The sequence below is a fragment of the Schistocerca cancellata genome, chromosome 2 (genome assembly GCF_023864275.1).
Source record: "Schistocerca cancellata isolate TAMUIC-IGC-003103 chromosome 2, iqSchCanc2.1, whole genome shotgun sequence".
In the NCBI taxonomy this organism is placed as follows: domain Eukaryota; kingdom Metazoa; phylum Arthropoda; class Insecta; order Orthoptera; family Acrididae; genus Schistocerca; species Schistocerca cancellata.
The window spans coordinates 1,110,403,635-1,110,429,570 of NC_064627.1; the positions used below are offsets into that span (position 1 = coordinate 1,110,403,635).

General features: G+C 46.5%; 1 protein-coding gene across 2 annotated transcripts in view; it reads right to left on the bottom strand.

Moving 5' to 3' along the window:
* Positions 1–25,936, bottom strand: part of LOC126163128 (sialin-like) — a 175,909-nt gene that overhangs the window by 81,262 nt on the left and 68,711 nt on the right. For both annotated transcript variants that reach the window (XM_049920054.1, XM_049920053.1), the window contains exon 2: positions 1,477–1,709. In XM_049920054.1, the coding sequence (XP_049776011.1) occupies positions 1,477–1,709 (233 nt within the window). The remainder of the gene's footprint in view (positions 1–1,476; positions 1,710–25,936) is intronic.

Here is a 25,936-nt window from a genome sequence, read left to right on the forward strand (position 1 = left end):
CCTGTAAGAAACCTGAAGAACAAACTTTTGCAGCGCGTATGTACAAGAAGAAAGTCAATGGATTCTAGAAGGTACTGACAGAGAGCTATGTACACTCAAGTGCTGTGGCCAACTGCGCTAGATTTCTCAGTTGAGGATCCGTGTCAGCAACAGCCCGACAGATGTGGTCTCACGGACTCTCAATTGGGCTTAAATCCAGAGTCTTTGTGGCCAGGGTAGGACAGCAAACTCGTCCTGGTGCTCTTGAAACCACGCACGTACACTGTGAGCATTGTCCCGCTGGTAAAAGCCATCATGCCAACGAAAAACAATGTAGGGATGGAAAAGGATGGCCGCATACTTGGGTTGAACCTTTTTGCCTTCCAAAATGACGATATCATCCAGAAAATGTCACGAAAGCATTCCCCAGACTAACACTCCCTCCTGCCAGGACCCTTCCGACACCTGTTGCAGATAGTTTGCTTTCAGACATTTCAAGCCATAAACGCCAATGGCCATTTGTCCGATAGAGCATAAAATATGATTCATTTGAAAGGGCCACTGTCTGTACTGTGTGGACGTCCAGTTGCTGCATTAGCATGGAAATTCCAGCCTTTATACATGAAGCACGCGCCTGCTGTGGAGGCCCGAACACAGCAACGTTCGCTGAACGGACTTCGAGGAAACATATTTGGCAACCCCGTGGTTCATCTGGGCGGTCAGTTGCTCAACGGTTGCGCGTCTGTTCGCCCGTACACATCCCTACAGCGGTCTTGCACCCCTATCTATGGCCTGTGGTACAACGCAGTTGACTTGGCGCCGGTTTTGGGTAGCGCCAATTTGCCATGCACAGTATACGTTAACCATGGTGACACCCAACAGTTCACAAATTTAGCCGTTTCGGAAATGGTGCTCTCAAAGTAAAAGTACGTAAGAAAATACAAAGACGCAGTGGGGAAGTAGTTTTCTGGTCATTTGACTTGTGCACAGTCAAGAGATTCTTCTGTCATAAAATAAAAATGCTAAACAAAATAGAAACTTCGTTAAAATTAAAAAGCATATTTACCTAATATAATATAATATTTGTGTGTCTTTACGTTAGTGTTACGTCGTTCGCACCACTGTTAAACTGCTCCTTGCGGTGGCGGGAATGTGTGGGTTTCAAGATGTTTTGATGTTTGTTATCCTACCTCTGATATTACTTATAATGCTACACTTCCGTAAACGACCAGTAGTCATCAATAAAAGATTGTGATCCGGTGTTTCTTCATTTATTAACAACCGACGTAAAAGATCTTATGACAAGGTCTCAATTGTAAAATGTTATCAGTCAGCTGACTTAGTGACCCTAAAGATTCTTAGGAGTGGAGTGGTGAATTATTGAAGTTTGTATTTACATATCGTGAGGAGGCGAACAACAGATGAAAGCCAAATTTAGAGTAACTCCCGCTCCGATTTGTTATAGTCAGTTTTCATTACTGCTCATAAAACAGTTACCTCATCATCATCATCGTCGATTAGTTCGACGTGAGGAAGGCTCTTGTTAAGCGTGTAGTTGCTGGTTATGTTCAAATAAGGTTGGTAGCATTCGCTGACCACTACACTTCCGTCTGACGATTGTTTCTTCACCATGGAGACTATAGCGATGTTGATGTTGCTCCTGATCATGTAGTTGACTCCACAGCCCAGGAAAGTGATATACCACAGCACAGTGGTGCATGACAGGCATCCTGTAACAGAGCATTAAGAAAGCGTTTCTCAGTTCATCTGAAAATGATTTTTGTTATAACAGGAATACGTTTATTTACAGGTTGCTGGAGTCATTGTAAGTTTATTTGCGTTTCCTGTTTCCCATACTGTCACTTATGATTCAGTTTCAGTGAAGGATAACGTATGTTGATGGGCAAGATAGTGGCATTCTACAAAGAAGCGCCCAAGAAATTGGTATAGGCATGCGTATTCAAATAGAGATGCAAAGAGGCAGAATACGCGGCTGCGGTCGACAAAGCCTGTATAAGACAAGTGTCTGGCGCAGTTGTTAGACGGTTACTGCTGCTCCAATGGCAAGTTATCAGGATTCAAGTGAGTGTGAAAGTGGTGTTGTAGTCGGTGCACGAGCGATGGGACACAGTATTTCCAGTAGAACGTCAGGAATCCAGTAGAACGTCAGGAATCCAGTAGAACGTCAGGAATCCAGTAGAACGTCAAAAAACAATCGCTGCGGCCGGAAAGAGATCTGGCAAGAACGGGACCAACGACAACTGAAGAGGATCATTGAACGTGATAGAAGTGCAACCCTTCCGCAAATTGTTCTAGATTTAAATGCTGGGCCATCAACAAGTGTCAGCACATGAAGCATTGAATGCCCGTGTACCCTTGATGAGCACACTACACAAAGCTTTACGCCTCACCTGGGCTCTTCGACGCAGAAATTGGACTCTTGATGACTGGAAACGTTACCTGATCGGACAAGTCTTGTTTCAAATTGTATTGAGCGGATGGACGTGTACGGGTGTGGAGACAATCTCATGAGTCCTTGAACCCTGCATATCAACAGGGGAGTGTGCAAGCTGGTGGAGGCTCTGTAGTGGTGTGGGGCCTGTGCAGCTGGAGTGATATGGGGGCGCTGATACGTCTAGATACGACTGACAGGTGACATGTACGTAAGCACCCTGTCTGATCACCTGCATCCATTCACGTCCACCGTGCATTCCGACGGACTTGGGCAATTCCAGTAGGACAATGCGACACCCCACACGTCCAGAAGTGCTACAGAGTTGCTCTGGGAACTCTCTCCTGAGTAAACACTTCCGCTGGCCACCAGACTCCCCAGACATGGACGTTATTCAGCATATCTGGGATGGGAAATTTCAACCATCTCGTACTCTTACGGATTTAGGGACGGCCCTGCAGGATTCACGGTGTCAATTCCCTCTAGCACTATTCAGAGATACTAAAAGGTATCAGATAGATTATATAATGGTAAGACAGATTTAGGAACCAGGTTATAAATTGTAAGACATTTCCAGGGGCAGATGTGGACTCTGACCACAATCTATTGGTTATGACCTGTAGATTAAAACTGAAGAAACTGCAAAAAGGTGGGAATTTAAGGAGATGGGACCTGGATAAACTGGCTAAACCAGAGGTTGTACAGAGTTTCAGGGAGAGCATAAGGGAACAATTGACAGGAATGGGGGAAAGAAACAGTAGAAGAAGAATGGGTAGCTTTGAGGGATGAAGTAGTGAAGGCAGCAGAGGACCAAGTAGGTAAAAAGACGAGGGCTAGTAGAAATTCTTGGGAAACAGAAGAAATATTGAATTTAATTGATGAAAGGAGAAAGTATAAAAACGCAGTAAATGAAGCAGGCAAAAAGGAATACAAACGTCTCAAAAATGAGATCGACAGGAAGTGCAAAATGGCTAAGCAGGGATGGCTAGAGGACAAATTTAAGGATGTAGAGGCTTATCTCACTAGGGGGAAGATAGATACGGCCTACAGGAAAATTAAAGAGACTTTTGGAGATAAGAGAACCACTTGTATAAACATCAAGAGCTCAGATGGAAACCCAGTTCTAAGCAAAGAAGGGAAAGCAGAAAGGTGGAAGGAGTATATAGAGGGTCTATACAAGGGCGATGTACTTGAGGACAATATTATGGAAATGGAAGAGGATGTAGATGAAGATGAAATGGGAGATACGATACTGCGTGGAGAGTTTGACAGAGCACTGAAAGACCTAAGTCGAAACAAGGCCCCCGGAGTAGACAACATTCCATTGGAACTACTGACGGCCTTGGGAGAGCCAGTCCTGACAAAACTCTACCATCTGGCGAGCAAGATGTATGAAACAGGCGAAATACCCTCAGACTTCAAGAAGAATATAATAATTCCAATCCCAAAGAAAGCAGGTGTTGACAGATGTGAAAATTACCGAACAATCAGTTTAATAAGCCACAGTTGCAAAATACTAAAACGAATTCTTTACAGACGAATGGAAAAACTAGTAGAAGCCGATCTCGGGGAAGATCAGTTTGGATTCCGTAGAAATACTGGAACACGTGAGGCAATACTGACCTTACGACTTATCTTAGAAGAAAGATTAAGGAAAGACAAACCTACGTTTCTAGCATTTGTAGACTTAGAGAAAGCTTTTGACAATGTTCACTGGAATACTCTCTTTCAAATTCTAAAGGTGGCAGGGGTAAAATACAGGAAGCGAAAGGCTATTTACCATTTGTACAGAAACCAGATGGCAGTTATAAGAGTCGAGGGACATGAAAGGGAAGCAATGGTTGGGAAGGGAGTAAGACAGGGTTGTAGCCTCTCCCCGATGTTATTCAATCTGTATATTGAGCAAGCAGTAAAGGAAACAAAAGAAAATTTCGGAGTAGGTATTAAAATCCATGGAGAAGAAATAAAAAATTTGAGGTTCGCCGATGACATTGTAATTCTGTCAGAGACAGCAAAGGACTTGGAAGAACAGTTGAATGGAATGGACAGTGTCTTGAAAGGAGGATATAAGATGAACATCAACAAAAGCAAAACAAGGATAATGGAATGTAGTCGAATTAATTCGGGTGATGCTGAGGGAATTAGATTAGGAAATGAGACACTTAAAGTAGTAAAGGAGTTTTGCTATTTGGGGAGCAAAATAACTGATGATGGTCGAAGTAGGGAGGATATAAAATGTAGACTGGCAATGGTAAGGAAAGCGTTTCTGAAGAAGAGAAATTTGTTAACATCGAGTATAGATTTAAGTGTCAGGAAGTCATTTCTGAAAGTATTTGTGTGGAGTGTAGCCATGTATGGAAGTGAAACATGGACGGTAAATAGTTTGGACAAGAAGAGAATAGAAGCTTTCGAAATGTGGTGCTACAGAAGAATGCTGAAGATTAGATGGGTAGATCACATAACTAATGAGGAAGTATTGAATAGGATTGGGGAGAAGAGAAGTTTGTGGCACAACTTGACCAGAAGAAGGGATCGGTTGGTAGGACATGTTCTGAGGCATCAAGGGATCACCAATTTAGTATTGAAGGGCAGAGTGGAGGGTAAAAATCGTAGGGGGAGACCAAGAGATGAATACACTAAGCAGATTCAGAAGGATGTAGGTTGCAGTAGGTACTGGGAGATGATGAAGCTTGCACAGGATAGAGTAGCATGGAGAGCTGCATCAAACCAGTCTCAGGACTGAAGACCACAACAACAACAACTATTCAGACATTAGTCGAGTCCATGCCATGTCGTGTGTAGGCACTTTTGCGTGCTCGCGGGGGCCCTACATGATAGTAGGCAGGCGTATCAGTTTCTTTGGCTCTTCAGTTTAGTTCAGTAAATAAATTATAAGCACTCATGTGCGGTTCTAGCGTGAACATTGGACATTTCTTTCGTGCATATTATCACGTACATAAAGTGTGTAAAATTTCATTATGCAGGGACAAAGTTTTAAATAAGGAAAAGATATGTATCATTCTGAAAATGAGTTACATTTTTAATGTCTGTGCTTCCATTTTTAAAATAAAATTAGGTTATGAACTACTTTATTTTCTTCTCAGTTAGGAAGCAGGGAACTGAGATGCAACACTTTTTGTTGCCTATAATAAAGAATTAGGTTTCCACTTTCAATAACATTTATAGAATTATTTCCTCATTTGCATCAAAAATGTATTAAATGCCTTGCAACTTTGGTATCTTCCTTGTTCTCGTCGTCAGTTGTTGATCTGTTTACTAATGCATAAGTCATAAAAAACTTATCATATCATGGCCATTTTGGTGAATGAGAATTTCCTCTGCAGGAATCTAGCGACAGATTGCATGAAGTGCAACACCTTGTCAGTTTTGAGACGACGATCAGTGCCATATTTGTTCAAATAGTTTTAATTTTCAGAGTCAGCCATTCACGCTTTTTACGTTATTGGTTTCGACCATCTCCATAAGTAGTCTTCAGATTGGATTCGTTTCAAGAATCGCAAGGAAATGTTATTAAGCCTCTAAGGAGGTATTTTACGAACACCTCGTTCCTCTGATTTAGTACTGCTTACCAGTCTGGGACCATTGACAGTAGATGAATAGTAGCATGTTTCGCTACTAATAGATGATCCACGGATTGCCACTTCCGGAGAGTGAAACTGGACATCAGGACTACAGTAGATTTGTGCAATTAACCTCTTTATTCCAGCCCTTGGCCTTAGTACATGAAGAACAGGTTGGTGGAGGCGTCCAATTGTCTCTCATTTTAAACAATACCCAGCATTGCTGACAGTGCGAAGAACGGGGCCGAGTGTGACGTCACTCCAATGCTGCTGTCAGTCACGTCTGTATCTGCGACCATGGCAGCGCAGCTGACGATGCCGCAGAGGTGGCCGTGACCTCCCTCCATCGAGTGGACAGGGCAGCTCTCTGCTCTGGCAATGGCTGCTCTCGTGACTCAGGGCAGGCTGCCCCATCCCGTGTTAGGAGACCCTGCACTGCATTCTGGAATTTCTCATCTGGTGTCAAGCTCGTGGTGGCGGCTGTGATATTGAGACAGTATTTATATACTCCAGACTGTATTCGTTTAGGGCTTGAGACACATACCCTAAACACTCCCATGATGGCAAGTGAGGAAAGGCTCCCATGCTTCTGCTAGCATACTGCAGTGCTTGATGTTGATATACCACACCGAGCTGGCTCTGCTTTGCAACACCTGTCATGCATGTCTTTCTTCGCAAAGCATAAGACCCTTGCCTGCCTATGGCTGGCTCTGTTGCTCACTCCCACTCTTCCGTACTTTTCGATACACTGCACGGCTAATGTCATCGACGTCCATGGGATGTTAAGTTCTTATCTTCCTTCCTCTTTCTAAAATCTACCACCAAAAAGTGCGTTTACACTGATCAGCCAGAACATTGTGACCAACTGCCTAATAGCCGGTATGTACACCTTTGGGGCGTATAACGCACGATGCATTGTGGCAGGGAAGCAGTGATCCATTGGTAGGTCACTAGAGGGAGTTGGCACCGCATCTGCATACTTAAGTCACCTAATTCTCATTAATTCTGGGGAGGGGGATATGAGCTCTGACACCACATTCAATCACAGCCCAGTTGTGTTCGATCATGTTCAGATCTACGGGGGAGGGGGCGGCGCAAGCACCTCAATTGGAACTCGCCACTGTGTTCCTTGAACCACTCCATCGCGCTCCTGGCCATGTGATATGGCGTATTATCTTGTTGAAAAATGCCACTGCTGTTGGGTAACGTGACTATTATGAAGGGGTGTACGTGGTCTGCGACCAGTGTACGATACTCCTTGGTTATCATGGTGCCTTGCTTGAGCTCCACTAGAGCTATAGTTTGTAACCTCCCCTCACTTATCGACTTTAATGACAGTGAAAATTTAAACCGCGTGTACCTAATGGAAATTTGGGAAAAGCAATCGTCACCGAAGTTAATCTGTCGGTAAAGAGGGAGGAAAGGGTTACATCTAAAATGAAAGGAAAAATGCAAATGAAACTGGTGGAAATTAATTTTGAAAAAGGGGTAAAGTTAATAAAGTAAATGTGCGGCCGTTATGTTAACAATTAATTAGCAGTAATTAGGTATTTGAGATTTGTGGGAAATTACGGTCGCCAGTCCTAAGGACAATTACTATAGTAACTGAAAAAGAAAGGTTATTACACATATAATTAGCACTAGAAGCGTGGCAACTGAAGGTTGACACATGTAGTGTGAAAACTGAAAGTTTGTCAGAAGTAATAAATTTCGCTACACTGACTTAATTTAGCAAAAGAATTAATAAAACCGGAAAATTGAAAGTTAATTTAGTGACAAATTAACAGTGAGCTTTGTTTCTGAAGCACAACGAAATTCAGTAAAATGCGGTTAGTCTTGGACTACCTCAACAATCATTTCAAAAGCTACTCGAATCTACGCAATTTAGAAATAAGAGATTTAACTTTGAACTTGAATTAAATGATTGTGAACAATTAACAATAGTAAAATTTAGTACGTACCAAGCTGAGCTGAAGTCACAGGTAAGCTAAAATACGGTAACAAAACTCGCACTCTTAAGTTGTGCTTGTGTAATCTGAGTATGAATACTTTAACTGAACTTTAAAATTAAAGCAGTGAAATGCTATAATATTAAATTAATGCTGGCGTTTGAATTTCAACGACACTCGGGTTCATTCCGGAAAAGGAAGGGACCCTGCTTGGCAATGCAATTGGGACAATGAGCAACAAATGTTCACGCTAAGTTGCTGTAATTATAGTTACGAAAATGGTACAGTTTGAAAAGCTGAGGTCTGCCATACAGTTCTAAAAGTTTACGTGCTTCCAGTCTTCCTTGTTGGTTGATTGAAGGTTTGAAGCCGTCGATCGAGGATGGTTGGTTGGTTTGGGGGATGAAAGGGACCAGACTGCTACGGTCATCGGTCCCTTTTTCCAAAGACAAAGAACATCCACAGAGAATAAAAACGAGGAACAGAATAGATCACAGACGATACAGAACAAGAGAAACGGAGACAAGGACAAGACAAAACGAACTAAAACCACACAGAGTGTGACAGTGGTTGGCCGACCATAGAAATAAAAAAGGAAAAGCCAACCACTTAGAAACACATTAAAAGATCAGTTTAAAATCATAGGCCAAAGGCCAGAATCAAAACAAAAAATAAAACATAAACACTCAGATGAAAGAATAAAAACTCCCTGCCCTAATAAAACGTAAAACTAAGGCAGCCATAACAGGGTCATCGGATAAAACGGCAGGGAGCGTATCAGGCAGCGCAAATGTCTGCCTGACCACAGCTAAAAGGGGGCAGGCCAACAGAATGTGGGCCACCGTCAAAGCCGCCCCGCAGCGACATACAGGAGGGTCCTCCCGGCGCAGTAAATAACTGTGTGTTAGCCGGGAGTGGCCAATGCGGAGCCGACAAAGGACGACTGAGTCCCTGCGGTTGGCTCGCATGGAGGACCGCCACACAGTCGTCGTCTCCTTAATGGCACGGAGTTTATTGGGTGTAATCCGATCGCGCCATTCAGCGTCCCAAAGCGCAAAAACTTTTCGGCGGAGGACCGCCCGCAAATCAGCCTCTGGGAGGCCAACATCCAGAGATGGTTTACTCGTGGCCTCTTTCGCCAGGCGGTCAACATGTTCATTGCCCGGGATACCGACATGACCGGGGGTCCACACAAAGACCACAGAGCGGCCGCAACGCGCAAGAGTATGCAGGGACTCATGGATAGCCATCACCAGACGAGAACGAGGAAAACACTGGTCGAGAGCTCGTAAACCGCTCAGGGAATCGCTACAGATAACGAAGGACTCACCTGAGCAGGAGCGGATATACTCTAGGGCTCTAAAGATGGCGACTAGCTCAGCAGTGTAAACGCTGCAGCCAGCCGCCAAGGACCGTTGTTCGGAATGGTCCCCTAGAGTTAGCGCATACCCGACACGACCAGCAAGCATCGAACCGTCGGTGTAAACAATTCCAGAGCCCTGATACGTGGCCAGGATGGAATAAAAGCGGCAGCGGAAGGCCTCTGGAGGGACCGAGTCCTTCGAGCCCTGTGTCAAGTCGAGCCGAAGGCAAGGGCGAGGAACACACCACGGGGGTGTACGCAGAGGCGCCCGGAAAGGAGGTGGAACAGGGAAAAACCCAAGCCCACAGAGAAGCTCCTTGACGCGTACGGCGATCGGACAACCCGACCGGGGCCGACGGTCTGGCAGATGGACGACTGACTGCGGGAACAGGACACGATAATTTGGATGCCCGGGCAAGCTTAGAACATGGGCCGCATAAGCGGCCAGCAAACGTTGGCGCCGGAACCGCAGTGGAGGTACACCTGCCTCCACTAGTACACTGTCCACAGGGCTGGTGCGGAAAGCACCAGTGGCAAGGCGTATCCCGCTGTGGAGAATTGGGTCCAGCACCCGCAACGCAGATGGGGATGCTGAGCCATAAGCTAGGCACCCATAATCCAGGCGAGACTGGATTAACGCCTGGTAGAGCCGCAACAGGGTAGAGCGGTCGGCGCCCCAGTGGGTGTGGCTCAAGCATCTCAGAGCGTTTAGATGCCGCCAACACGTCTGTTTAAGCTGCCGGATATGAGGCAGCCAAGTCAACCGGGCATCGAAAACCACCCCCAAAAACCTGTGGGTTTCCACCACAGCAAGGAGTTCGTCGCCAAGATAAAGCCGCGGCCCAGGATGGACTGTTCGGCGCCGGCAGAAATGCATAACGCGGGTCTTGGCTGCCGAAAACTGAAACCCATGCTCTACAGCCCAAGACTGCGCCTTACGGATAGCGCCCTGTAGCTGACGTTCAACAGCTGCAATGCCAGTAGAGCTGTAATAAAGGCAGAAGTCGTCAGCATACAGGGAAGCAGAGACAGAATTTCCCACGGCCGCAGCGAGCCCGTTAATGGCTATTAAAAACAGGCAGACACTTAAAACAGAACCCTGTGGCACACCGTTCTCCTGGACGTGGGTGGAACTATAGGAGGCTGCGACTTGCACGCGGAAGGTACGATACGACAGGAAATTGCGGATAAAGATCGGCAGAGGGCCCCGAAGACCCCATCCATGAAGCGTAGAAAGGATGTGATGACGCCATGTCGTATCGTACGCCTTCCGCATGTCGAAAAAGACAGCGACCAGGTGCTGACGGCGGGCAAAGGCAGTACGGATGGCCGACTCCAGGCTCACCAGATTGTCGGCGGCGGAGCGGCCTTTCCGGAACCCACCCTGAGACGGAGCCAGAAGGCCCCGAGACTCCAGTACCCAATTTAAGCGCCGGCTCACCATCCGTTCAAGCAACTTGCAAAGAACGTTGGTGAGACTAATGGGACGGTAGCTGTCCACCTCCAGAGGGTTCTTTCCAGGTTTCAAAATGGGGATGACAATACTTTCCCGCCATTGCGACGGAAACTCGCCCTCGACCCAGAGACGGTTGTAAAGGTCGAGGAGGCGTCGCTTGCAGTCCACTGAAAGGTGGTTCAGCATCTGACAGTGGATGCGATCTGGCCCGGGAGCGGTATCAGGGCAAGCAGCAAGGGCACTCTGAAATTCCCACTCACTGAATGGAGCGTTGTAGGGTTCAGAAGCGTCGGTGCGAAAAGAAAGGCTCCGACGTTCCATCCGCTCTTTAATGGAGCGGAAGGCCTGGGGGTAATTCGCAGAAGCGGAACTCATAGCAAAATGCCCTGCTAAGCGGTTTGCAACGACGTCGGAGTCAGTACAAACTGCTCCATTCAGTGAGAGCGCAGGGACGCTGGCAGGGGTCCGATAGCCGTAGACGCGTCGAATCTTGGCCCAGACCTGCGAAGGAGTGACATGGAGGCCAATGGTGGACACATACCGCTCCCAGCACTCCTTCTTGCCTTGGCGGATAAGGAGGCGGGCCCGCGCACGCAGCCGTTTGAAGGCGATAAGGTGGTCTAAGGAGGGATGTCGCTTGTGACGCTGGAGCGCCCGCCGGCGATCTTTAATCGCTTCAGCGATTTCAGGCGACCACCAAGGCACAGCCTTCCGCCGAGGGGACCCAGAAGAACGGGGAATGGCAGATTCGGCGGCAGTAACGATGCCGGTGGTGACCGATTGAACCACCGCATCAATGTCATCACTAGAGAGAGGCTCAATAGCGGCAGTGGAGGAGAACAAGTCCCAGTCAGCCTTATTCATAGCCCATCTGCTAGGGCGCCCAGAAGAGTGACGCTGTGGTAGTGACAGAAAGATCGGAAAGTGGTCACTACCACACAGGTCGTCATGCACACTCCATTGGAGAGACGGTAAGAGGCTAGGGCTACATATTGAAAGGTCAATGGCGGAGTATGTGCCATGCGCCACACTGAAGTGTGTGAAGGCACCATCATTTAAAATCGAGAGATCGAGCTGCGACAATAAATGCTCAACGATGGCGCCTCGACCTGTTGCCACTGACCCACCCCACAGAGGGTTATGGGCGTTGAAGTCGCCCAATAGCAAGAAAGGTGGCGGCAATTGGGCTATCAGCGCAGCCAGGACATGCTGCGAGACATCACCATCCGGTGGAAGGTAAAGACTGCAGACGGTAACAGCCTGTGGCGTCCACACCCGAACAGCGACAGCCTCTAAAGGTGTGTGGAGAGGGACAGACTCGCTGTGCAGAGTGTGAAGGACATAGAGGCAGACGCCACCCGACACCCTTTCATACGCTGCCCTGTTCTTATAATAACCCCGATAGCCACGGAGGGCGGGTGTTCGCATTGCTGGAAACCAAGTTTCCTGAAGAGCTATGCAGAAGAAAGGGTGACGGCTGATAAGTTGTTGGAGCTCAGCTAGATGGTGGAAAAAACCGCCGCAGTTCCACTGGAGGATGATATTGTCCATGGCTGAGAAAGGCGTGAAAGGACTGGGAAGGCAATTTACGCCGCTTGTTCACTCACTGCCACCGATTCAGTACCCGTACGAGAGGCATCCATGGCGTCTGAGGGACCAGCGAGATCAAGGTCCTCAGCGGACGCTAGAATCTCGACTGCATCCTCAGACGCAGAGCGCGAAAGGTGCGGTGGGGTTGGCGCCACCGCAAGTTCTTTGGCCTTAGAGGTCTTTCTCTTGGACTTCTCTCGCTGAACCTTGGGTTGCACCGGCTGGGAAGGCTTCACCGATTCAGTCTCCGGGACAGAGGAGGATCGTGAAGCCCTACGCCCGGCCGCTGGTGAGGACTTATGCCACTGGCGGCCGTCATCCTTCCCGCTGATGGAACCCTGGGAAGGGAGGGTCCCAAGGGAACTCTTACGGGCGAGAGTAGCCGAAGAAGTTAGACGCTTCTCCGGCTGAGAAGCGGGGACGGACGTCCCCGACGGGTGGGAGGAGGTTGCTCCTGAGGTAGGTGGTGCAGGAGCAACCGGTTGGGTAGAGCCCCCCACAGGCAAGGGGGCAGGAGGAGTCGTACTGCTTATCGAGCTGGCTGGAAGTCTCGAAACTGATGGGGCTAGCACAGTTGTCGTAGCAGCTGCATAAGAAGATGTCATTCTCACAGGATGGAGTCTGTCATATTTCCTTTTGGCCTCAGTATAGCTCAGCCGGTCCAGGGTCTTATATTCCATAATTTTGCGCTCTTTCTGAAAGACTTTGCAGTCAGGCGAGCAAGGTGAATGGTGCTCCCCGCAGTTGACACAGATGGGAGGCGGGGCACATGGAGTATCGGGATGAGATGGGCGTCCGCAATCTCGACATGTGAGGCTGGAAGTGCAGCGGGAAGACATATGGCCGAACTTCCAGCACTTGAAGCACCGCATCGGGGGAGGGATATAGGGCTTGACGTCACATCGGTAGACCATCACCTTGACCTTTTCCGGTAACGTATCACCCTCGAAGGCCAAGATGAAGGCACCGGTAGCAACCTGATTGTCCCTCGGACCCCGATGAACGCGCCGGACGAAATGAACACCTCTACGTTCTAAGTTGGCGCGCAGCTCGTCATCAGACTGCAAAAGGAGGTCCCTATGGAAAATAACACCCTGGACCATATTTAAACTCTTATGTGGAGTAATAGTAACGTTAACATCCCCCAACTTGTCACAAGCAAGTAACCTGCGTGACTGGGCGGAGGATGCCGTTTGTATCAGTACTGAGCCAGAGCGCATTTTAGACAAGCCCTCCACCTCCCCAAACTTGTCCTCTAAATGCTCGACGAAGAACTGAGGCTTTGTGGAGAGAAAAGACTCCCCATCAGCTCTCGTACAAACCAAGAATCGGGGCGAATAACTATTACCTCCATCCTGAGACTTACGCTCCTCCCACGGCGTGGCCAGAGAGGGGAACGTTTTCGGATTGTACTTTTCAGCATTAAATTGAGCCCGAGAACGCTTAGAGACTGCTGGCGGCTGGCCGCCAGCGAGAGATGATGTACCACGCTTCATTGCGGGTCATCCGCCCTGATGCCACCTACTCCGACCAAGGGCCCTCCCCACGGGCGCCACCCAGCCGCAGCAATAGCCACCTGGCAGGATGTCCATTGCCGGGAGTCCTGATGCCCCAGGGAGACGGGCATCTACTCCTTGGCATACGTGGGGAGTTAACGGCGCAGGCATCAGTAGAGCGATCCCTGTGTTGTCAGGGGGCTACAACCAAGAGGGTACATGGCGGCCCCACCACAACGGACTGGCTACCGTGCTGGATCTTAGGTGCAAAACTGTCCAAGGTCGTCGTCGCAGTTAAAAGAAACACTGCAGAGTGCAGCGTGGGAATCGCATCCAGGGACGTATCCTCGCCCAAGAGATGGAAAACGAGCGGAACACCATTGCAACGACGAAAAAGCCGGCTAAAGGTCTCAATGCACGACGGATACAGTGCACCACGTAAGGCGCCCTTCCCCAATTGGCTCGCTCTTCGGAATAATTTAGAAAGATGGAGGTCAAACCCGAGAGGGGACCATCACATAAGGCCGAAACATGTGAGACTCCTTTTAGTCGCCTCGTACGACAGGCAGGAATACCGCGGGCCTATTCTAACCCCCGAACCCGCAGGGGGACGTCGATCGAGGAGGTGGCGACAGTCACTCATTGTCGGCCGTCGCTGTTGCAGAAGCTGGATGTTGGCGCGCCTTCTTCTCTACACGGTTACCAGACGAAACGGGTTCTTTATGTCCGCCGGGTAATGCTTCCCGTCCGCGACACCATGTCAGAAACCATCATCGCAAGTCGGGCGCAATTACATGCTGCCAAACCCCGAAAGCGCGGCAACTCGCGGGAGCTTCACACAACACACCTGCTCCACTCGCTACTCCAGCCAGACTCCCTCTCTGCCCGCACTCCACGAGGCAGAGTTAACACTACCAAAGATCCTACACACTTTGATTCTCCACACGACCTATCGACGTATTCGTTCGATAACATAGTTTTCCCTAGGCAAGACCCAGCGTAAAAATACAAATAATATTTACAAAACAAACCAATTACACATCGACATAAATGCATATATATACAAACAGTAAAACAATTACACTATACAAGGACACAGAAATGTCATATTCAGGTAACAAAAATAAGGAAAAAATTATAGTACAATAGATGGAAATGGGACGATATGCATTTCCGGCGTTACAAGTTGCCCACTTGAATGTTCCACAGAGCGTAACGGAGCTGTTGCCAGCTTGCCTCCATCCCGCAGTACAGGTGTCTAGGAGTTATTCCCCTGGAAGACAACGATTCGCACCCTCCAATCAGCATGATGAAGCTATGGGGGTTCAGCAGACCATGCAACGCTCTGCTACTGTGCCAACGTCTAGTGCCGAGGTTCACACGCCCACTGCAGTCGTAGTTTCCCATGTCGTGGTGTTAACATTGGCACATGCATGGATTGTCAGCTGCCGAGGCCCGTCATTAGGAGTGTTCGGTGCACTGTGTGTTCACACACACACACACACACACTTGCACTCTGCCCAGCATTGATGTCTGATGTTAATTCCGCCATAGTTTGCCGCTTGTCCTATTTTACCAGTTTATCCAGAATACTATGTCCGACGTTTGTAATAGTGATGGCTGTCCAAACCCACGACGTCTGGACATGGTTCCACGTAGGTGTTGCCACATGTTGGAGACACAAAAGCACTCCTCGAACACCCGACATGTCGTTCAGCTACTGAAATGCTCCTACTGAGCATCCGGGCCATCACAATGTGCCCTCGGTCAAACTGATAGATCACACACTTTTCCCAGTCTACACATGGACGGCACACTCACTGATACTGCATGCACCGTATGTGTGACATATCCTATGAAAGTCCGCACTGGCTGCGCTACTTACCCCACTTCTCGTGCGGTAAGCGACCAACTTTACTTAACTCAGGTCTAATACAACATTCTCAAAATTAAACGATTCTTAAAATATTACTATCTAAGTATTTTTGTTCATTATATCACGGCACCAGAAATAGTTCTGGTAGTTCAGGAGATACGGCGTCATTAATACGGAGATACGTGAAAAAATGCTTCATGATACATGAAGTTTTAATAAATTTATTCTTTACTACTAACACTCACAGTCGAGTCAACTTGAGGAAATCCCTGACAATTGGCAGTGCTTTTGACAGCTTTTAACTGCAAGTGCAAACGGTTTGTAGGCGAAAGCAATAGCCCTGTCTATATAGCTATGAAAAAGCGTTGCCACAGAGACGTTTAAAAAATCACGTTGTAGATACGCGAAGCAGCTGCGCCCAGAGTACAGAAACTGTACTTTTACATTTTTACATTATTCATATTTGTTTGTACGACTGGTTCGTAACCTCTAAGTGTTTTCAGGAATACATGGAAATGAACTTACGCTATGTACACAGTTCATTTTTTGTTTTAGTTTTTCACAGAAAATTGATAAAAAAATACCTTGGCAATGTCGGGTTTATAGGCTGGCATTAGTATAATATACGTCTTAGAATCATGAGCCAAACGAATACTTTATTCCGGGCCAGCATTTGAAGACGACTGTGCTAGTGGTCCCGAAACAATACGTGCATTTTCTTGGATGATTATCGTAATAAAATTATTTGAAATAAATTCTTTTCACATCATGAGAAAATATAAATGCTTCCTTACTGCAGCCATTTTTTATAGAAATTTGTGCAAAATAGTAAAGTTAATACGATGCCTAAAGTGAGGCATTCAAGGACCAGAAATTAAATTTAAGAAAAAGATTACATTCAAAACCAAATGAAACAAATAAATATGAAGATGACGATCATTCTGATACACATTTTTAAAAAATTACCGTTTTGTAAGTACTCAACAAGAGACCTTTAAGTTTTGAGCTCAGAGCCTTAGTCATTATAATATGCAGCAAACAGATTTTATTTTTAATTGTTTACTGTCTCACGAGGAACTGTTCTTGGCATATTTTCACAAAACAGGTTTGTCCATGGTGGGTGGCTGCCCGGTGTGAAACCTACACCACTGTATGGGTGGTTTGAAAAAGTCATTCCCACCCCAGGTGGCTCAGTGACAAATCTTTACTGTACTCCAAATTAAATGCCTCATGCCGATAACCGTTTACCATCAGAATACCGATAATTCATACCTGCCTTGCTGTAGGCATTGCACGTAGACCCTACTTTGTTTTTCACCTTGGCAGAGTATAAAAAAAAAAAACAAGGTTTACGTTATTCTTCAGTGCTTCTCGTTGTCCTGCTGGCAAATTTCACAGTTACTAGGTAAAATTGTATTTCACTCTTAATATCTTCTACTGTTGTTAAACAGTAGTATTGTATCCTATTAGCCCGCAGTGACCGCCAAAGGAACGAACTGCGAAACTACAACAGGTTATACAACATTTGTCCACCAACAACAAAGCAATCTTTACGCTAGACTGCTCGTATCAAAAGTCTGTGAGGAAAACAGAAAGTAAAGGAATGAATGACTGTAATAGTAGAGTTACAAAAATAAATACGTGTCTATGAATTACTTTGTTATTGGTCATCAACAGAATCCTCTTCTGACCGGGTTATTACGACTGGTTCGGACAACATTACGGAATTCCCCCGTAAATTTTGCTGTCTTATCAACTTACGACACATAAGGTATGGGGAGCGCTCACTTTTGGAAATAAGCTAGAATTGTTACCGCTCAATGCAGATTTGGACATCACCGTTATTCCACTAGACAGTGGGTAAAATACCATTCAGTATGACTTGGACAGCTTTCTTTACTCCCTTGTGCGGGAACACTTCCCTCCTTGTGAGCGGGGCCCGCAGCATTAGCTAACTATTGCAACGTCTAATCCGGCACTGACCAGTAGCACGTTTCTATTGAGTAAATCCATAGCGAATCCTCACTCTTCTGAACTATTATGATTTTTTGTAGCTTCAGAATAACTACTCAAATATGATAAATATGAGGTCGCATTGCTGTCTACTTCCTTTATTAACATTAATGAAATCCGATGTTTCTTGTCCAAAAGCCCAATACAAAAAAGTTGTCCTAAACGTTTTCATAGAAGCGTTACTTAAGTCACAAACATTTTTAAAATATGCTCACTCTAAATTTCATATTCCAACAACAGTGTAAAATACATACGCAAGATGGTTAAAATGGCTCTGAACACAATGGGACTTAGCATCTGAGGTCATCAGTCCCCTAGAACTTAGAACTACTTAAACCTAACTAACCTAAGATCATCACATACATCCATGCCCGAGGCAGGGTTCGAACCTGCGACCGTAGCGGTCGCGCGGTTCTATGCCGAAGCGCCTGGAACCGCTCGGCCACACCGGCCGGCACATACGCAAGAGAAAGGGATATTAGATTACATTGTTATTGCACTATTTCTCTGAGGATATCTTTAAGACAGCTACAGCCAGAGGAACCGAAAGATAACCAAGCAGTACATACATCCTTCAACAATTAAGACGGCAGAAGATGATTGTCAACATTTATTCAGTGAAGCTAAGTTTAGAAATACGTAAACGTCTTGAGTTTGTTGGCAGAAGCTATACGAGATTTAAATGGTTGTCTTTAGGTGAGAAAGATAATGACAGGGGATAGTGATGTAAACATACAGAGGAAGACTTAAGGAGCTTGATACTACAGACACACATCGTAAAGATATAAAATGAAGACGTGGTCCAGATAGAGAACGAGAAAAAGCAAGTGTGTAGAGCAATGATTCTTCGGACGATGGAATTGTTTCTGAAACTGCACTTCCAAATACTATCTACGACTGAAAAGCAATGTATTCCTATCTAACATTATTTAGAGGGCAGAAGAGTACTACACAAAGGAAACAGTTACTCTGGTAGTAGCAGAGTAGCTGTGGAGCGCACAGAGGGGCTTCTGAGACTAGGCGGTAGTTTGTGGTATTCTGATGAACACTCGCCAGTCGGTACGCAGATAACGTCAGACAGCTTTCAGAGTAAAGACACTTCGGTTGTCAAAATTCGATCAGTAAATTGGCGCAGTATTCGTAACGAAGTTCCCGAATTTACTGCCCCCCAGGAGAGTTCTCGCCCTCAAATTATTGTGGAGAACGAGAGTTGGCTGAAACCCGAAGAAGGGAGCTCCGAGATATTTAGCGAGTCATACAACGTGTATCGGAAGGATATACGTATTAGCCGCCATAGGAGGACTGTTTATTACTACTGACAAAAATATTGCCTCTACTTACGTCAAAGTTGAGTGACAGGGAAGTTATCTGTTCGCATATAACAGACCCCGTTGAGACCACGTTAACTGTTGGATTTCTTACCGGCCACAAGATTCCGCTGTGACAGTTCTAGAGTCATTCATAGAAAGTCTACGGTCAGAGGGGCGTAAATACCAAGATCGTGTGATACTGGTTGGTGGCGATTTTAATCTACCGAATATAGACTGGGACGTCTAGGAAATCATTGCGGGGGTTACAGACAGCCGTGCAAAGTACGTTTAAACACGTCTTGAGCAGTCTAGTTGCGCAGCCCACATGCAATGGAAGTATCTTAGACCTTGTTGCTGCAATCGGGCCAGACCTAAATCGACGGCGTCAGTGTAGAGACTGGTCTCAGTGGTCATCGTATCATAGCGATTCTGGTTACGAACGTTAAGAAATCAGTCAAGAAGACTAGGAGAGTTTCTCTTATAAAGAGCAGATGAGCAGTTACTAGCACCAAAGAGAACGAATTAACATCACTTGATTCCAGTAAAGTGGAATCAGAGAAATTATGTGCAAAGTTTAAACAGACACTAAATCATGGTCTGGAGAACTATGTGGCTAGTAAATAGATTAAGGACGGTAAAGACCCACCGTGGCTTAACGACGACATTCGGAAATACTGGGAAAGCAAAGGCTGTTGCAATCTCGATTGAAAAGAAAATTCGTAGATGACAACAGGCAAAGGTTGTTAGAGATTGGGTTGTTTAGATCTGTACGCGAAGAATACAACTACCACCGTCCTGCCTTAGCGGAAGATCTGGCCGAGAACTCGGGAAAATTCTAGTCCTATATAAAACCGCTAAGCGGGTCTAAGGCTTCCATCTACTCGCTCGTTGACGAGACTGGTGTGGCAGCTGAAGGTAGCCAAACTAAAGCTGTAGTTCTAAATTTCGCATTTAAGATATCTTTCACGCAGGAGACTCTTACAGACATATCGTCGTTTGACCACTGAACACACTACCGTATGGACGACTCTATAGTATGTATCCCTAGGGTAGATAAACAACTGGAAGGGTTGAAAACAATTTAGCCGACAGGAATGCCAATTCGATTTTACAGGGTGTACGCTACGCCAATGGCCCCTTACTTAGGTTTCATTTACCGCGAATGTTACTCCCAACGCAACGTCGCAGGCGACTGGGAAAAAAGCTCCAGGTTACTTATTATAAGCAGTATAAAAGGACAGATCCTCAAAATTATAAACCAATATCCGTAACATCGGTCTGCTGCAGATTTCTTGAAAAAAATTCAGTTCGAACATAACATTTTCTTGAGACAGTGGAGTTCATATCCATGAATCAGCACGGTTTTAGAAAGCATTGTTCGTCCGAAACTCAGCCTGTCCTCGTCTCTACTATATGTGAACTGTGGATGAAGGGCAACAGGCGGATTACATAGTTATAGATTCCCGAAAAACATTTCACAAGGTGCCCCAAATGTTGACAAGGAGTATATGAAATAGGTTCATAGATATGTAAGTAACTGGAAGACTTCTTAAATGACAGAACGCAACATGTCGTCCTCGCCGACGACAGTTCACCTGAGACAAGGGCATCTTCAGAAGTGCCCCTGGGAAGTGTGATAGGATCTGTTATTTTCTATAAACAGAAATGATTTAGCGGACAAGGTGAGCAGCCAGATAAGCAACAGCCTCCTGTATTTGGAGGGGGGGGGGCTTGCTCCCGAAGTAGGTACTTTGGTAGCAACGGAAGGAGATTTTCCCCCTACCACCAAGGGGGCAGATGTATTATGGAGGCTCGGAGAGAGTGTGGTACAACTGGTACTTGTGATGGCGATGGTAATGTAGATGCAGCATATGTTGACATCAACCGAACGGTGTGTAATCGTTCAAATTTACGTTTAGCCTCTTGGTTCGAAACGGGTCCAGGGTCTTGTACTCCATGATTTTCCGCTCCTTTCGGAGTACTGTGCAGTCTGGCGAGCAGGGGGAGTGCTGCTCTCCGCAGTTGAGGCAAGTGGGGGAGGTGCAGAGCGAGTATATCTGGATGCTGTGGACGTCCGCAGTCTCAACATGTGGCGTTTGAAGTGCAGCAAGAAGACATGTGCCCGAATTTCTAGCACTTAACGCACCGAATAGGGGGAGGGACGTATGGTTTAACGTCACAGCGGTAAACCATCACCATGACCTTTTCAGGCAATGAATCACCCTCAAAGGCCAAGACGAAGCCACTGGTAGCAACCCTCTTGTCTTTGGGTCCCCTGTAACGCGCCACATGAAATGAACACCACGCCGATCTAGATTGGCGCGGAGCTCGTCGTCAGACTGCAACAGGAGGTCGCGATGTAAAATAATCCCCTGGACCATGTCGAGGCTTTTATGGGGAGTGATGGAAACAGGAATATCACCCAGCCAGTCACAGGCGAGTAACGCTCGGGACTGGGCTGGGGATGCTGTCTGAATCAAGACTGCACCGCTTCTCATCTTGGACAGCGCTGTCACTTCCCCAAACTTATCCTCAAGATGTTCAACAAAAAATTGAGGCTTCATAGGTAGAAAGGAGTCCCCGTCCATTCTACTGCACACTAAATACCTAGGCGAATATGGCTCTCTCCTATCTGTCGCCCTACGTTCCTCCCAGGGTGTAGCGAGGGAGGGAAACGATTTAGGGTCATATCTGTAAGAATTGCACTCGATCTTGGCCTTCTTAGAGACTGCTGGCGCCATGCAGTCATCAGCAAGAGATGACTTAGTCCGCTTCATTGCAGGTCATCCGGCCTGATGTCACCCATTCCTATCAGGGGCTCTCCCCACAGGCGCCACCCAGCCACCACTGACATGATGGCTGTTGCTGGGAGACCTGATGCCCCAGGAAGACAGGCAGGCAGGCCGGCCGCCCGTGGTGGCCGAGCGGTTCTAGGCGCTTCAGTCCGGAACCAAGCGGCTGCTACGGTCGCAGGTTCGCATCCTGCCTCGGGCATGGATGTCCTTAGGTTAGTTAGGTCGAAGTAGTTCTAAGTCCAGGGGACTCATGACCTCAGATGTTAAGTCGCATAGTGCCCAGAGCCATTTGAAGACAGGCATCTACTCCGTGGCATACGTGGGGAGTTTACAGCTCAGGCATCAGCAGTGCAATGCCTGTGTTGTCAGGGGGCTACCACTAAATGGGTACATGATGGCCCCACGTCAGACTGCCTACCGTACTAGATATTGGGCGCAGAGAAATCCATTATTGTCACGGGGGCGAAAGAGGACAGGAGACAACGAAAGAAGATGACATACCCTGTAAACTGTCCCTCCCAAACAGTTGAATTGCAGGTGGAGATGCAAAGCCATGACAAGAGATTCAGGAGAACCAATCTAAGAGCACCATCTAAGGCGTCCTTCCCCATATGACCTGCACTTCTGTAGAATTTGGGAAGTGGCAGGTCAAACCATAAAATGGGACCTCAATTACCGGGCCGAGAAGTGTGAGACTCCTTTTAGTCGCCTCTTACATCAGGCAGGGATACCTCGGGCCTATTCTACTTCCCGACCTTTAGGGGGAGTGGCATTTCTGACCAACGAGTGTTGTACCGTGGCGTTTCCGACCCGAGACTGACGGTTCGAAAAACCACGGCTAAAGCATATGTGATCTAAAACATCACTTTGGTGTCAAGGGTCGCGAAGTCCAAGGGCGGGAAGTCCCCTTCACCGAATCTTATGCCCAAAATTTTGGGTACACTGTAAAAAGTAATAAGCCATTACTAGACTTAGTCGATACGATACCTGCTATAAAGTTTAGATTTGAGTGTAAGTAACAACTGAAAAGTATTTAGTAAAAAAATGTCGGCATCGAGATGAAAATACAAGATACGAAGAACTTTGGATACTTTTTCTACATCTACATCCATACTCCGCAAGCCACCTGACGGTGTGTGGCGGAGGGTACCTTGAGTACATCTATCGGTTCTCCCTTCTATTCCAGTCTCGTATTGTTGGTGGAAAGAAGGATTGTCGGTATGCCTCTGTGTGGGCTCTAATCTCTGATTTTATCTTCATGGTCGCGAGATATACGTAGGAGGGAGCAATATACTGCTTGACTCTTCGGTGAAGGTATGTTCTCGAAACTTTGACAAAAGCCCGTACCGAGCTACTGAGCGTCTCTCCTGCAGAGTCTTCCACTGAAGTTTATCTATCATCTCCGTAACGCTTTCGCGATTACTAAATGATCCTGTAACGAAGCGCGCTGCTCTCCGTTGGATCTTCTCTATATCTTCTATCAACCCTATCTGGTACGGATCCCACACTCCTGAGCAGTATTCAAGCAGTGGGCGAACAAGCGTACTGTAACCTACTTCCTTTGTTTTCGGATTGCATTTCCTTAGGATTCTTCCAATGAATCTCAGTCTGGCATCTGCTTTACCGACGATCAACATTATATGATCATTCCATTTTAAATCACTCCTAATGCGTACTCCCAGATAATTTATGGTATTAACTGCTTCCAGCTGCTGACCTATTTTGTAGCTAAATGATAAAGGATCTATCTTTCTGTGTATTCGCAGCACATTACACTTTTCTACATTGAGATTCAATTGCCATTCCCTGCACCATGCGTCAATTCGCTGCAGATCCTCCTGCATTTCAGTACAATTTTCCATTGTTACGACCTCTCGATACACCACAGCATCATCTGCAAAAAGCCTCAGTGAACTTCCGATGTCATCCAGCAGGTCATGTCCGTGTCCTTAGCTCCGAGCGGACAGGATGTTTGCAATTTGGTCGCCTGCAACGTGTTTGTTTCATCGATAGCGGTTACCTAGAGCACATGTACTGTCGCTAAGTAATTCTGAGTGAGCCGTATGTTAAGGTGACTACACCACGTAACTGCAAGGCTTCACAAGCACGCATGATTAAGCGTTTTGCATAAGCAGGCACAAATCCCACACGCCTCCACACGGCTCAGCATGCTTGTGCAAGCATCAGTTCGTACCTGAAATATGTCGAGCTAAGACGACGTTGCGCTTACGTGTCTGGTCCACAACCTAGCACCCTAAAGATGTAATTAACAAACTAAAGGAACTGTGCTAAACTTAAATGATCTGATTAACATTGGCAGAAATACTGACTGTAAATGGTAAATGTAATATTTAAATATTGTCGCTATCTTTGTAGCGTATTTATTTCTTAAGGAGTTACGTTGTTACAATGACGTAAGTGCTTGTCTCACGTCTGATAGGCTCAAATCATGGAAACAAAGTGAGTGCGCTAATGAGCGCCAGTCGATTTTTCACGTCGTGTTAAAGAAGTTTTCCCGGTCTCGGAAACTGACATACGGCCGCGAGTACGGTGTACTAACCACCTGCCCTTCGACATCCGCATCCAGTGACGCCTGTGGGCTGAGGATGATACGGCAGCCGGTGGACACCGTCGGGCCTTCATGGCCTGTTCGGGAGGAGTTCTAGCTTTTTAGTTAAAGAAGTGTTAAGCATTATACAGGGTGATTCAAAAAGAATACCACAACTTTAGGAATTTAAAACTCTGCAACGACAAAAGGCAGAGCTAAGCACTATCTGTCGGCGAATTAAGGGAGCTATAAAGTTTCATTTAGTTGTACATTTGTTCGCTTGAGGCGCTGTTGACTAGGCGTCAGCGTCAGTTGATGCTAAGATGGCGACCGCTCAACAGAAAGCTTTTTGTGTTATTGAGCACGGCAGAAGTGAATCGACGACAGTTGTTCAGCGTGCACTGAGAATCCGCGGGAAACAACTCAGTATGAACGTGACTCGCCTAAGGTGAACGTTTTCTGTGCCATTTCAGCCAATAAAGTTTTTGGTCCCTTTTTCTTCTAAGGTGCTACTGTAACTGGACTACAGTATCTGGAGATGTTAGAGAATTGGCTGTTCCCTCAGCTCGAACAAGAAGCACAACAATTAATATTTCAGCAGGATGGAGCGCCACCACATTGGCACTTATCTGTCCGTAACTACCTGAGCGTCAACTACCCGAGGCGATGGATCGGCCGCCAGGTAGCCTGTGACAGAGCACTTCATCACTGGCTTCCAAGAAGCCCTGATCTTACCCCCTGCGATTTTTTCTTATGGGGGTATGTTAAGGATAAGGTGTTTCGGCCACCTCTCCCAGCCACCATTGATGATTTGAAACGAGAAATAACAGCAGCTATCCAAACTGTTACGCCTGATATGCTACCGAGAGTGTGGAACGAGTTGGAGTATCGGGTTGATATTGCTCGAGTGTCTGGAGGGGGCCATATTGAACATCTCTGAACTTGTTTTTGAGTGAAAAAAAACCTTTTTAAATACTCTTTATGATGATGTATAACAGAATGTTATATTATGTTTCTTTCATTAAATACACATTTTTAAAGTTGTGGTATTCTTTTTGAATCACCCTGTATATACAGTAAATGTAGCGCGCAGAGCGTCGCTATTACGCGTTTATCGGTTATTAGGACGTTGCCTAAGTTCGTAGCGTTTTTCCATAGGTATAAAACGCAACAGATACAATAACACAGACTTGCAATAATATATTCTTCTTCACTATTTACAACAGTCTGCCAACTCTGGTGTAACTTCTTGACTCATGGACTGTATAAATCACGTGGTTTTGAAGCGAAGAACTCGTCGAGCCTTGTTCTGAGCGCGTTTTCATCCGAAAAGGAAGTTCCTTTAATGTTGTTAAATAGAGAACGGAAAAGGTTAAAACCTGATGGCGCATGATTAGAGGTTGGTTCGTAATGACTTCGCAACCTAACTCCAGTACTTGTGTTGTCAGTATATAAGAACACGAGCGGACGTTATCGTGCAGTAGAATTGCTTCACGCGGTCTTCCTGGTCGTTGTTCTAGGATTGTGT